Source organism: Pocillopora verrucosa, chromosome 13 (assembly GCF_036669915.1).
Source record: "Pocillopora verrucosa isolate sample1 chromosome 13, ASM3666991v2, whole genome shotgun sequence".
Lineage (NCBI taxonomy): Eukaryota > Metazoa > Cnidaria > Anthozoa > Scleractinia > Pocilloporidae > Pocillopora > Pocillopora verrucosa.
Window position 1 is genome coordinate 12,319,156 of NC_089324.1, and position 15,209 is coordinate 12,334,364.

At 37.2% G+C, this 15,209-nt stretch overlaps 1 protein-coding gene across 9 annotated transcripts; it reads right to left on the reverse strand.

The window, feature by feature from the left end:
* Positions 1-4,742: 4,742 nt before the first annotated feature.
* Positions 4,743-14,773, reverse strand: LOC136277699 (uncharacterized). Of its 9 annotated transcripts, none has more exons than XM_066160222.1 (10): positions 14,549-14,773; positions 13,438-13,514; positions 12,747-12,875; positions 12,100-12,174; positions 11,064-11,144; positions 9,119-10,340; positions 8,141-8,368; positions 7,950-8,026; positions 6,111-6,367; positions 4,743-5,497 (listed from the first exon to the last, which is right to left on the reverse strand). In XM_066160222.1, exons 5-7 carry the CDS (start codon positions 11,079-11,081, stop codon positions 8,262-8,264), a joined length of 1,347 nt encoding a protein of 448 aa, XP_066016319.1. In that variant the 5' UTR covers positions 11,082-11,144; positions 12,100-12,174; positions 12,747-12,875; positions 13,438-13,514; positions 14,549-14,773; the 3' UTR covers positions 4,743-5,497; positions 6,111-6,367; positions 7,950-8,026; positions 8,141-8,261. The 9 variants fall into 9 exon arrangements, with proteins under 9 accessions (XP_066016319.1, XP_066016317.1, XP_066016318.1 ...); XM_066160220.1 differs by having other exon boundaries at positions 13,447-13,919; XM_066160221.1 differs by having other exon boundaries at positions 13,438-13,919.
* Between the last annotated feature and the right edge of the window lie 436 nt (positions 14,774-15,209).

Consider the following 15,209-nt stretch of genomic DNA (forward strand, 5'->3'; position numbering starts at 1 on the left):
TTAGGGTAAGGCACATGTAGAAAACAGTATTTCACAAAACAACAACATTACACATGCAAGGTTTAAATATTTCAGACCTTTTCTGCTTGATTTTATGTGTAGTTCCAGGATTTTCTTGCACAAAGAGTTGTAGGTGAATGTACCATCGCCTTGTTTCTTTTGTATGGTGGTTTACAGTAACTGTTGTATGAAGTAACCTTCACCAATATTTTAAAATTTTGTGAACTTGTCACTGACAAAGAGAGCTAGTTCATGATTAGACATTGATTGTTTCATTGATTGCCATGCTCTATATTCATCATTGAAGTAGTTGGTGCAGGTTTTAGGAAGGTGCGATTAATACGATAATTTTAAAAGCTTCAGATATAGTTTTAAAACCAAATGCAGGAAATAACAGAGATGGTAAGATCCACTAAAGATACTCTTCAAAACACTTGTGCAATAACATTTATTTTGCGCAGATTGCTCGTTATAATAAAGACTTAAATGCTCTTGATGATGAAAGCTGATGCAAATTGAAAACATACAGAACTTGATGGCAAAGCTTTTCTCTTGTTTGTACTCTTATTTTCTTACCACAGCTTGATTCTTTGTTTGGTTCAAAAAACAGTTCTCACTTACACAGGTAGTGAACTTGAATATAAAAGAATTTAATTGTGAAAAAGCTCACTTCAGAGAAATTCACATGGAAATTGTGCTGACGTGTTCATTTCATGGTGCTGCATAATAAATGGCGTGACAGAATTTTCGAGGCATCTGTGAAATTTTCTTAGCTAGCACTGCGCTGAGTTAAAGAGTATTTTCCCATTTCAAGCGATTTCTTTGACTCAGTTGATCTCAGGGTATCAATTTCTTTTAAGAACAGATTTTTACAAGAGTATCATTCTCAATGAAACATCAAAAACAAAAAGTGTGAAAATTTGTTAATTGCACGTCAAGTTACAAAAAATAATCAAGTAAAATAACAAACTTGTAGTCGAGACTGACTTGGCTTTTTCTACCCTGGGTACCAGCAGATGTTTTGGCTCACGTCTAGAAGTATAAGTAAGATGGTCATAAAAAATATTTTAAGCAAACTGTGCATACCTTCAGGATCTTCCTTTAGCATGAATGGCATCATGCTGTCATTCATACAGCTTGCAGTTGTACGAGTGGTGCCACTTGCGCAATAGTGACTCACGTTTTGCTCCAATTACATTTCCAGTGCTGAGATTATAAATGGAGAAAAACACTACCTTGGAGCATTACGTAATCAAATGAAACATGAGCCAAAACATCTGTTTGTAAAGTTCTTTCAGTGCTTTACTATACTGAGGTAATAAAAAATATAATTGGTATGCTCTCACATTTCATTTTGTGAGATGGTTGATTATACATGGGACCTGGGAGAGTAAGATTTCAATAGGAGGTGGAGGTTTCATTCGATTTTTGTATTTCATGTACTTGACATGTTGTTGTTTCACCTTAGGGCCCGTTTACATGGAGATGGGTGACTCCAGGTAAGTGAGGTAACCCACCTAGGTGGGGTAACCAGCCTGTCCATATAATTTCTTATTTTATCTTGATAGGTGGGGTGACCCGCCTAGACAGGTTGCCCAGTCTGCCAGATAGGGTAACCCTGTCAGCCATGGTGACATTTTGCCATGTAAATGTATCAAGGTGGGGTAACCTGCCTAGCCGGGATCGTGTTCATGGCAAAAAGCGCAAAGGCGAAGCATGTACGTTTTAAAACTTTGAACATTTCCTAGCCATCTTATGACAGAAATCACCAGAAACCGCAACGGACACACAAGGAGTGTAAAATGTTCACATTTCTGAATATTTAGTGTTGTAAATCGGCCATATTTGGTTTCCCAAACTATTCTGTATAATGTATTAAGTCAACGGTCCCTCGTGAAACCAAATACCGCATAACACAACACGTGACGCTTTCATGAATAAATACATGTGTGTCCAAGAATTAATCTTTGGTCTTTCTTGAGATGTGAGCTTGGGACACCCCTGCTCAAACTCCTTAATTGCAAGTGCAACAACAACAACAGAAATTTAAAATAATTTATTATATCACCAAAAATCCATTCAACAGAAACTCTTACTTTGCTCATAGATTCATTCCATGCAGACTGTATGGGAGTTAGTCCAGCTCCTCGAAAATGTCCTTGCAGATGTAGGTAAAGGGGATATGCTGGATCTCCATAAATACATAGGGGGTTCCTATTTGTGTCCACAGAAAATCATTGTAATTGGTTTAAAACTCTAGATCTAGCTAACATCCCACTATCATATCTCTTTCCCTCGACAGGCCCAAACAGGTTGGCAAACAAGACCACTGGGTGCTGCAATAGATTGAAACCTTTATAGCATGGACGTTTTTGTCACCATTGTATAAGCACTTTTGGTTTTGTCAAACCTTGTCTGAACTTCACAGGTTTTGTTTGCAAGAAAACATTGAGGAACTTTTCTTGGTTTCCCTACACATATATAGGTAGGGTGGAACATCACACATGCAGGAAAAAGTTGTGTAACACAAGGTATTTATCAAAGTAATAGTATCAACAAGAAGATGACTTGTTTGTTTCGAAATGTTGGGTCTATGAATTGTAACTTCTTTGGTTACTTTCATTAAATCTGTAAACTAGAGTAGCATCAAACCATGTCTGATTGTCCACCTGGTTACCATGTGAACTTTAATATATGTGAAGTTCAGTTAAACATATGTAAAACCCTGCCCAATATATTACAACTGCGTATTACATCACCAGATTTTATCATTATTATACTAGTTCTTGACACTGAACACAAAAAGCTAGCTTTGATCTTCATTGTGCTACAGGCTGATATTCTAACCATGAAGCACAGCTGTGATGTTGTCATCATGATGCAAACCAGGCATAGTGATGCATGGTGACACCAGGTATGGCACTGCCAGTGCAGGGTTGCCTTCATTGGAAATAAGAGTAACATAAAGAGTTCAGAAGGTGGAGATGTGGCATCAATGCTGTTTAAGAGGTATCTCAAAGGTACTCTCAACCAACTCTTTTCCTTAATATTGAAGCCCATCAGATCTACATGTATGAATTACCAAAACATACACTCACATAATATTCATTGACTACCAATGTCAAGTTACTAATTTATCATCACAATCTTTTCATTGCTGTGGACAAAAAAAACAAAACAAAACAAACCAAAATAAAGCAAATTGAATGGCTGCATTAATTTTGTAAACATTATCCCCTTGAATTTTGAGGATGATTATTACTAAAAGTGAATTGGCAGTGAGAAATGTATCCATCCATCTCAGCTCTTACTAATGTTGCTTTCCAGTGGCAAGGTTGCAAGATTATGTAATACCAATTTCTATGTAAACAGACTTGACCTCCCTCTTTGTATATTAGTTTGTGATGTGACTAACTTCTTATTTAATAAGGTTATTATGCAAGGTCTAGTGATGAATGTTCAACTACTTCTGATGACTTGCCAAGTGAATTGCCTACCTCTTCTCAGGAAGGTAGTTGAACTGTTTGTTGAACTGTTTCTCCTGGGCATTTGAATTATCAACAATATTTTAAATATTAGAGAGCATCTTATCAGGTTTTACAACGATTTACAATGTATGTTACACTCCAACTCTATCTTGTAGGCATTTCTTATTCACACATTTAGATCATTGTGAAAGTTCTATCAATTGTGAAACTTCAGTGTCAAATGAGGTGTTACCTGCAGTCTATTTACTCTCTGTGATACAGGTTTGTTTTGTTGTTGTTTATTTCCTTGTTTTTACTTTTATTTGGTTTGTTTTAGGTTCCTTTTCTTTTGGTTTCCATTAAGCACCACTTACATGCTAGGTACAATCTAACTACCTGATATTCATATACCAAGTCTGAAAATGAAGAAGGTGGAACACTAAATACAGTGCAAGACAGAACAGCTGGGGCAGCATTGGAATCCAGGTCCCCAAATAATGGTTTGTATTGTTTGTATAGATTGTAACAACTTATGCAAAAGTGCCCACAAAGGTAACATTTTTAGGATTAAGTTTGATCTGAAAAGTTTAAAGTGATAGTTAAGTTATTGCAAGTGTATTAAATTATGCTATCATACCACAGACTCCCTGAATCTTCAATTTGATGTCACATTAAAGATAATTAAAATGACAAATTATAAACAAGTTGAATCAGAAAGGGTCACAATACTAATCATTTTGTTTCATAAAATTAGTATGATGTTGGGTGGCACTGTCAGTTGTAATTTGGGTAGTTAAGGAAATGAGAAAGTAATACAGGTTTTACTTAGGCCTAAAAAAATTACTTGGTATACTTTTTTCAATCGTAGTAAGAGGTTTAAAAATTCAATTTTTTTTAACACTCAAAGAACAAATCACAGGAATTGCTTGTTAGGCTGAAGAATCCTCCTTGTTTTTGTGTAACAAAGCTTGAGTATGCACCATGATTAGCCTATTTGGAAAACCCATTGTTTGATTTGCCAAGATAGCCAATTAGTTGTAAGGGAAGTGTACGGGCACTTTTGTATAATCCAAAACAAGGCAATGTCCGCTTTGCAGATGTTGTGAACCGGGGCTAGTTTCATTTGCAATTCAAGCTATTTCTTGGCTTGTTTCGTCAAGTTTTTTCTTTTTCTGGTTTTTGTTTGAACACCACATGTAGATTTGGGACAATCTAATTCACCTGATTCTCAGATACCAAGTCTGAAAGTAGAGAAGGTGGAACACTAGACAGAGTGCAAGACAGAACAGTTGGTGCAGCATTAGCTTCCAGTTCACCAAATAAAGGTTTGTTTGAATTGTTTGTTTTTAATACATTGTAGCAAAGTAAAAGTTGCAATAAATGCATAGAAGAATCATTTTAAAGAGGAATGACAAGGAATTAACTTTGGTACTGGTATTTGTAAGACTTTCTTATGTTTTCATCAAAAACTGTAATTTTCTTTAAGACGTGTACATGTACATGTACATGTACATGTAAAGTTGATCTAGTGAATAGTATGGCTATGAAATCCTTGTTGGTTGCATATTATTTATTCTTGTATTCTGTTTTCTTCATTGCTGAACAGATGAAAAATCCCCTATGGAGAAAGGAAACTTTTTTGCATTTCCTAGAAAAATTCTTATACTGAGCAAGTCTTTGGAATGGATCACTCCACTTGGCACCATATAATGCTGCTCCTTGAAGGGACTGGAAGGGCTAAAAATGAACGATTTTTGTGTCAACTTGGGAATCCCAAAACATAATTTTGAAGATGAGTACACAAAACGTGTTATTGACAAAAATGTAAGGTCTCAACATTCATTCATCTCCAGGGAGGTGCTTCTGAAGAATGTCCCAGAATAAGAAAAGCTTCCTACCAAAGATGCAAGTCATATCTCTGATACTCCCTGGCCAAAAGTGAGACTGGATGATGGCAACTGGTTCTGAAGTGCTATGCATTTTCCCACACTGGAGGCACTTAAATCTTCTATGGTTTACCTCAAAGCGACCTGAAATTTTGAAATATATACTGTGTAATTATGTAGTCTGTTGGGAAGGGCAAACTGGTTATTGCACATTGTATCACAGATATACTTAATCGAGAGATATTTCTGTACATTCCATGCTATTAATTTTTACCAGAATATCTCATGAATATACATGTCAGTCTATACCTTGAAGGATGACAACAATACAGCGAGTATTAGGTAGAATACTGTCTGGTTCACAGTTTCCACCACACATAGTGCAACAAAGAAAAAGAAGGAAATGAAAACAATCACTGTTCATTACCATCTTAAATATACATAATTTTACACACACATACACACACCTACATATATAGATAAATATATGGAACAGTGCTCAATACGTTGAAGCAGAGCAGAATAAATATTATGAGAGGCAATAAACGACGCAACTACATATCCCGACAAGCCTGTTTCGTGAATCGCTTCACTCTTCAGGGGTTTAATAATATACATGTCATTAAACCCCTGAAGAGTGAAGCGATTCACGAAACAGGCTTGTCGGGATATGTAGTTGCGTCGTTTTTTCCCTCTCATAATATTTATATATACATATATATACATACACACACACTGGAAACAACTGAAAGATTACCTACTATTTTCCACTGTCCATTACTGCTCCATGCTGTTGTTTCAGGGATTGGGAAATAGCACCCATTAACCATGGCATTCCTATCATGAAATGGCCAGCATTCATGAACTTGCTGGTCACATTCAGGGCACAAGTGTTGCATTGTGGAAGACATGTTTCATCAGACAACTGCAGCTTCATTCAAACATCTACTGCACATGACATTTTCAAGAAAATCAAAAGCTGCTGTGCCTCCAACAGGATTTCTTTCATTTCTCCTTTATAAGAATGACAAAAACATTTCCATGATGCAGTAACAGCTCATGTAATACAACCAGCAGGAAGAATGATCATGACATTAAAATCTCAGAAACTGTAGATCATATCAGTGAAACAAACTTTAAGTGAAAAGCACTTGCCATCCAGGTTCTAGGAAATGTAAGATTAGCTTATCACGTTTTTAACACTAACAGCACCAAAATTCAAACGCATGCCAAAAGGTGGATGACTCAAACTCAAAATTTCTTCACCCTCCTACCGACTTAAAAAGGTATAAATTCCTATTGCCTTGCCCCAACAACTCTGACCTTCTGTGACTAAAGTGTTATGGGACTTAGTGACTCGAATGTATTTATTTTACTATTCTGGACCTATACCTACGAGCCACCACGTAAGTAATTTGACAATTTGGGTAATTGTGAAGAAGAGCTCCCCAAAAAACCTGTCGGCCGACTGTCGGTCAACTGTCGGCCGACAGTCGGCCGACAGTTGGTCGTCTGGCCGACTGTCGGCCGTTTGTCGGCCGACAGACGGCCGACAGGTTTTGCCCGAAATATAGGCTACCTGTCGGCCGACAGTGGACCGACAGTCGGCCGACAGTCGGCCGACTGTTGGTAATGTGTCGGTAACCTGTCGGTAGCTTGTCGGTAGCTTGTCGGTAGCTTGTCCGTGAAACGTTAACACAAACCTCAATGTTTTCTCTCGGTTTTCGCTTGATACAACATCCAACATGTGTAATACGTTGACAATTGACTTTCAAGATTTGGTGGCTCCTAAAGGAGCCGTTTTGTGAGTGATGAAATATACAAGATACTTCACTCGTAGAATCGTGATTTTAGCGGCGCGCGCCTAAATCAATTATCGCATCACGCATCCAAGTCTAATTATCGAATTGTTGCGTATAGTAATTTATTACTTAACATAACGAATAAAAAGATTCACAGTTGTATCATTTATTAAACTTGAAATTGGAAATAGCAATTCATCCCAAACCTGCAAGATAGAGGACGATGTTAGCAACACAAATGCACAAGGTAAACATTATTGATACATACATAACATACCATAAGAGGCAGCGTTGCATTGTTGGGCGATTTGAACGAAAGTGTTTGTATTGATACGTAGCTTATTGTTATCAGAGTTTTTGGCCGAGTTTTTCGATTAAATTATCTTCCAATGCGATTCTTAGATTGTCTGGTGTGTTGTAAATTACGCAAGTGATATATCCTATACGCATCTGATAACAACATCTAGGAAGAAACGTTTCTTTACATACTTTCAACTTTGCCGTCGATCGGTAAGTAGGTGAAGTCTGTCGAGTCATACATCACCATTACGGATTGTTATGTCACGTTAACTGTTCGTTTTTAACACAATTTTTCTTTTTTCTTAACCTGTCGGTAACCTGTTGGTTAGCTGTCGGTAGACTGTCGGTAACCTGTCGGCCGACAGTTGACCGACAGTCGGCCGACAGGTTTTTTGGGGAGCTCTTCTTCACAATTACCACAATTTGAATTACACCACAAGTAATTCCACCACAAATATTTTTATGATTAGTAATAATGCAACAAACAAACCAACTTATTGTGCTGGACGCGTACGTGGTTTGATCCGCACTTTCGTGTCCGTAACTTGTGCTCGCACTCTCTGAATGGTCTCTAGATAAAGAAACGGGGTCGACACAGAGCTAATAAATTTAAGCTGAGAAAAATTTGATGTGGCACGGTAATATATGAAAGCTAACATGATGATTACCCGAATCATACACTTACCGTCACATTTAAGATCAGCTGAGGGTTCAAGTGTAACCCTTGTATCTTTTCGTCTTCTTTTCGACTGACTAGAGCATGTTCCCTTCTTATTACGAAGTCTTGAAACAGAGTCACTACCAAATTACTGAGCTTTCCGTTCTTTCTTCTGTGTAATACCCAACAATTCTTTCCCTTTATTAAGAAGCTCGGACCTGGACGATTCGGGCTGCTTTCTTTTACGGTTTCCCCCTATGAACAATTTGACCAGAATGAGACTACAGCCTACAAAGGATCAAGGAAAAAACTGATTCTAAACTAGTGGAATAAGAGTTACGGTAGCAAATGATGAGTACTCGGAACACACACTTACCGTCACATTTATGATCAGCTGAGGGTTCTAGAGTAACCCTTGTATCTTTTCGAGAACCCGAGGTCATGTTGTAAGTAATACAACAATTGTAAGTAATTGATTATATTTCCATTATACACCAATCAATTTGAATCTCCAACATCCCCTCTCCCCAGCATCTAACTGTCGTCCATGCAAAGGGCTAGGGAATTTGAACTTGGCCTGGGTGGGGTAGGGAATTTGAACCAGAACTGTCAAGTCTTAGGAGCGGAATAAACGTGTTTTATCTTTAAATATGGAGGTATTTAAAGGTACACGCAGAAAAGTTCATTCACAAGCACATAGAAGATCCGATTTTGGGATTTGGGTGGGACATTTGAATGGACTATTCTTCCTAAGTTCAAATGCCCAGGGGGTTGTTGAAGCTTTGAATTGATGGATGCATTATATGATGAAGATGTAAGCAAACTGTACTGTACCTGTTCTACCCTACAAGTGGGGATTGTTGTGCAGAAACATATTTTGGACAAGTAAAATCTTGATATTACTGAGAGAAGATGAGAGCCTCAAAATCAAGTTTCTACACCCTGAAATTAGGAAATGTGCAACTAGACAGGAGCAAAGTTCAAGGAGAAATTTGTAAATCTTACTTGACATGATGGTACACATTGCTTCATAAAGAGAATCACACAGTTTCTTCCAGCTGAACTTGTTGGCATAAAATGTTTTAAGTTCTCTGGCCTCTTCCAGTCTTAAACTCCTCTTCTTCATTCGAATAGCTTTAATTTTCTCTGCCCACTTATCAGGATCCTCAGAATCCACAACAAATGAGCTGCCAAATGGCACTTGCCTAAGTGCTTCTCCAAATCCAGAGTTCCTGCTTACAAGTATTGGCAGACTACCAGACATGGCTTCTAGGGCAGAAAATCCAAATCCCTCGCCTCTTGAAGGCATTATTACCAAATCCATCTCGCAAAATAAACCAGCAAGGAATTCTCTACTTTCATTAAAGCACCGAACAGTTAGTTGCCTGGGGGAAATTCCACATTTCTTTAACTCTTCAGTAACTTCATTTTCTTTTCCAGCAGGGGCACCAACAAACGTGAGATGGTATGACAATTCCTCCAACCTTGTAACCGCTTGGACTGCAATGTCACAGCCTTTCAGACAAAAATCTTCACTGTGTCCATGCCCAAACATTAGAATACCAAATGTAATCCGATCTTCACTGACTTGTTTGACTTGGGAGTATCGTGAGAAAATACTAGGAGTGATATCCAAAACAGCTTGATCTTTCTGGCTGGAACACAAGTAACGCCTGTAGGCTTCTGCTAACTTTGGCCCAACGGCAAGAACTTGATCAGCCCTCTTGCAAAGTTCTAATTCCTCTTGATACATCTTCTTACCTTTTGAAATTGCATTGGCATTGGTCTCATACTTGTCAACCTCTTCTGGTGCTGTGTGGACCACTTGTATCCAACCACAGGCACAATGTTTCTTTATGACAGATATTTGTCTACCAAGACGTACTCCATACCCTATGATAAAATCAATGGCATGTTTTTCTGGTGCAACAGCTAGCCAGTCAATTGGATCATATCCTGGAAGTTTTTCTGCTTCGATCAGCTGAACATGATAATCACTTGCATCACTCTTGTCCATCTCACTGCATTTGGGAAGATACATGGTGATTTCCATGTTGGGATGTTTGGCTAATTGTATAGCCAGCTCTCTATTCATGGTCAAAAGACCCCCTTTTGATGAACCCCATTCCTCACCCAGTATAGTGACTCTCAACAGGTTGGAGGATGATCCAGTTCGGTCATCTGGGTAACTCTGCACTGCTGAAGCTTCATTGCAAGAAGATGACTCCTGAAATGAATGAAACATTTAACCCTTTAGCTCCCAAGATCTGATTGTTACATGCAACTCTCCCTCTAGAATTTGTTGGTACATCAAGTAAACAACTTCTATCTCATAAGCTTGAGTGTTCTTGTAACCGGTTTGATGGTTAATGTATGAATATTATAGGGAGAAGTTACTTGTTAATCACTTCTAAAAGTTAAAGGATTAAGGGTGAGAGACTTAATCCTAATCTGCAGTAGTAGCTATGGCAAGTTATTAATACTGTGGCTGAGTTAACAGTTTCTAAACCTCATTTAAAGTGATAGATGATAAAATACTATTGATGAGTTGACAACAGGGTCAAAAATTTTACCTACTGTCCCACTATCCCACAACACTCCAATTTGGGACTGCTTTGGCCACCAAGGCAAGCAAGAAAACCTTGGTAAATAACTTTGCATGGAAAGTTCCTTATTTGGTGACCCATTTTTTTGCAGTAAATTATTGAAGGGGGAATCAGATTTGTCTGTCCCACCTTGAACTGCTATTATTCTAAATATAATTGAATATCTTCTACTCCATTTTTTAATTTACTAACTGAATTTATGGGTACAAACTCATACAGAGGTACATGTACTTTGCATTTGAGAAAGTAATATAAAAACTACCATCCTATGAGAAAATAGAATGTAGATATAAACATCTAGTATTACATGTAGAGAAAGGTGCTATAGATGTAACAGTACATACCTCTGCAAAACTTGACATCACAAAGAGACTCAAATGTGAATACAGAAACAAGTGATGTCACAACTAATCTTTGAAAGGTACCTAAAGATGAATCATTTGGTCAGTAAAAGTGCATCCATTACCATACACTGGCAGAGTCTCACTACTGGGTTATTCATCTCTAAAGGCTAATTTTCATTTACGACAGAGTTCCAGTCATAATCAGAAGTGCAGAGCAATATGATCCAGTGAAATTCAACCTAAAAAATTTGGAAGGAAAATATCAATGCAGCTTATGATTCTGTCAGCTATGATAAACAGTGCAAACTGGATTGTCAGTGTCATAAGCCATCGGATGGCCAGGCCTACTTCGGCTTGCAACTCTAACAATCTAGTTCTAATTCTTCCAACTCTGCATCAAACATCAAGTTGATCAAACTCCATCAAACTCATAACTCTGATTTCCGATTTTCATTGGGTAAGAAGCACTCTTACGACTTATTCGCCAGAGAAAACAGCCTTAGGTGGCTGACATCTTAACAACCTAGGAAATTTCCATCAGAATCAAGGGAACACTCTTGTGTTATTATGCACAGCCTGTTAAATTGTTAAAGTTGTTTATTCAAACTGATAGGTAGACCATCTGCAAGGTTCAGGTTTCATCATCTCATCTAAAAGTTAGTTGGTATTGATCAAATCAGTGACAACATTATGAAGTCATAAAATAGTCACTTGTGAGGTGACAGCTTTGTTTTCTCTGTTGAGAATAATCAAAATGATTTACAGCCAATGGCTGCAGTTCATAGTAAAATTGCTTTTGCTTGTAGGTGATGAGTAGATTAAATTACTTCAGTTTTAATTACTGTTCCATAGCCTTGTTTAGAATTATTTTGTTGTCATATTAAACAGTTTTCTTTACTTAATCAAAGTACAAATTTATGAAACGATTTAGCCATATGGCCACCAATTATTAAAAGCCTTTATTTGCATGTAATACTGCTAACTAAATTGAGTCTTCCATCAAAACAATTGAAAGGCTCCTTTTTTTAACACTTACTTAAAGGTCACAATCATATCTCTTATGTCGTCACTACTAGAGGAGGTAGATTCTGTGATGACCAGAGTGACTGACCTGCATGTAGGACAAACAAATTCTGAAATTATACATTCAATCGTAACTTATTTTAAAAGATGATGTAACAATGGGGCTGCACTTTGTTGCTGTTGCATTGAAGACCTTTTGCAAGGGTTTCAGATCTTTATTATGAAAGTGGTAAACAAAAAACAGAGTACCGTATTCACAGATACAAGATAACTCTGCTTCACAATTTAATTAATAGCCAAAACTATTCTGAATTGAAAGCACTTGGGTAAGTTTAATTCTCTTACATGTAAGTTTTACATATTGAATGGTATCTGGTCAATTCATTTCACAGGAATTTTAGATCATCCTCTTCAAAATGTAAATGTATACATGAATATATTTACATTTTTTTTTCTTATTAAGTTTGAAACCTCTATCTGGTAGGATCTTAGGAGGTTTAGAAAATACTTGAAGCACAGCTTGATTAATTAATCAACTTTGCCCAATTTTTTAGTACAGTCAGCTTTGCATTTTACTTTTTGGCATTCCATTTTAGTTTTATACTACATTGAAATCACTTTCTCCAAGAATATCTTCTTGTTCCTTGGTTGTGTACCTACCATGGCTTATCTGATGGTGCAGCACACAAGCTATGAGAATCAAATGACTCTCTTTGGGGAATCAGCTAACACTTAAGCATGTGTTCCCCTTTGAGGAGTAGGTATCATTAGGAAATGAGTAAAGGGTTTCTGGTTGGTGTTCAAATAAGAAAGATTTGATTAGTTTTTAATAGTAATTTTGTTTAAAAAAAATACAATACATAACACAGGCACCGGTTCATCTTATTTATTTAATTGTATAAATTCTAGATATATTGTAAAAGACCATATTATATTTTAAGAATAACTTGCCTTGATGTTTTCATACAGTCATACATGCTGTTTAATATCATTGAAAATACAAAAGGAAAATGTCAATTTGGTGCATTAAAATCATGATTTGATTTTAGTATCTCAGACAATGGTTGGCATTGTTAACAACACTTCTAATCAAACACAAATATCATGAAAATAGAGACTGTTCCTTTCTAGGAAATTACACTCATACTTATGCAGAGTATTACAAGACAAACTTTAGTAAATCTGGTTGAAATGTTCAAGTCTAACGTGAATTTCAAGTCAAATTCATCTAAAACTGGTTTGAATTGTATTGAAATAAATCCCCAACCAAAGAAAATACAAATCATACTACTTTAAAATGTATTTACCTGAAATTAATCTAAAACAAAAATCTTAATAATTTCGAGCTTACTTCACATACATAAGCTGCCCCTCTGTCTGGTGGTGTTTTCTGTGTAATCCAAGATCCTACTAGCCAGATGAACAAGACTGCAAAGAATGAAAATGTTCCTATGAAGTGACTCCACAACTGTATAAAACTAGCGTGGCCGCTACAGTGTTTAGCTAAAACTCTTCTAAACAAGAAACTTGAGATCGACGAGGGTGAAGGAAACAGCCACACAAAATTTAGCGAAATTTCGTTGATTTATACTCTACAATGCATTCTTCACATGTAAAGCATGTAATAATGTTCATGTCTGGCTCAATCATGTCGCTTGACGTTTGGTGCTACAACAGTCCGCCATATTGGATTGACCGGCATACCGGCTAGAGGTTCGCCCGAGGAGCACTAGTGACGAGTTTCCGAGTCGAGTGATTATCGGTAATCACAGACGGACAATCCTGTGGGTTTGAGGCTGTGTGACGTCAGTTGTTTGAGTGACTTTTCCAATCCTGTGGGTTTGAGGCTGCGTGACGTCAGTTATTTGATACGCTAGTTGAACTCTTACATTTATTGTAATTTGCAACGGTCGATCTCAGTAAGACGCAAGCGATCCCGTTAAATGTTTCTGTCGCGGAATCAAGAGGACTGTATACTTCTTTGTTTTCTAAACGCGTTTATTTTCTTCCATCACTCCTGACAATCTGAACATACTAACACTCTAACGGTCTAAAACCAATCTGCTTTTACAATTCAGTGCTACTTCGTTTTACAGTTCTAGTTGCGAAATAAAGTAATTTTCCCACAATCACGAGTTCAGTAAATTCCCAATCCCAAAGTACTGTAATATACCCTATTTTAGTTGCAATTTCACAATTACACGTTTCTTTCCCTTATTTAGTTCACTGTACGCATGCAAATCAGTGTTGAACTTTGTTTACAACGTTGTGAAATATCATGTCACGAAATCTTCCTATTCGCGTTACAATCAGTCCAGTATTTCGTTACATTGTGTGACAATTCATAACATTAATCATTAATTACAAGAAATCGTTCTCGACAGTTTCCCAAATTCTGCAAATCGTAACATTTCATCCCCAAAATCCGCTTAGTGACAGTCCGATAAATAAAGTTTACTTACCTTCGTTTTTCTGTGTTTTCTCGAGTGATTTTGCGGGGTTTTGGGACGGTTAACTATCCACTTTGCCCGAAAGCCTCCAGAACTTCGCCGAATTTCTTCCGCTTTCAACTTTCGCTCACCTCCCAGCTTCGGGCACGTTAAAATTCGATAAACGTTTAAGAGCCAAGCCAAAAATCAGTGCAATTGCCCGCCTCTGACCACCTCAAAAGCCTACTCGATTTCTAACATTCGCTCATCATCTACCGTCCACACATCCTCTTAGTTCCTTAATTACGTCACACTATTGTTTCCTTTATGTCTTAATCCCAATAGACCTTTTTAGGATTTAGGCACAACTGATTGTGACGTTATATCGTCGTTCGTCGAAGGTAAGAGTACACGGTAATTTTGGTCAGCGGGGAAATTATTAAACCCGCTAATATATTGCGAAAGCCCACGAAAGGATGACATTTAAGATCTGAAGACAATTTTTGATTAAGACAATAGTATGTGTAACGATGATAGCGACTATTCAATCGTCTTTAGATAAATCTGAGATTGACTTCCTTGAGGAAAACCTTGAAAATTGTTCTGTTGAAAACCAGTACTTCTTGGGTTATTTCGATGGGAAAAGAGACGAGTTTGAGGATATGCTGCAGAGGTTCCTTCTTTTAAATTCCAC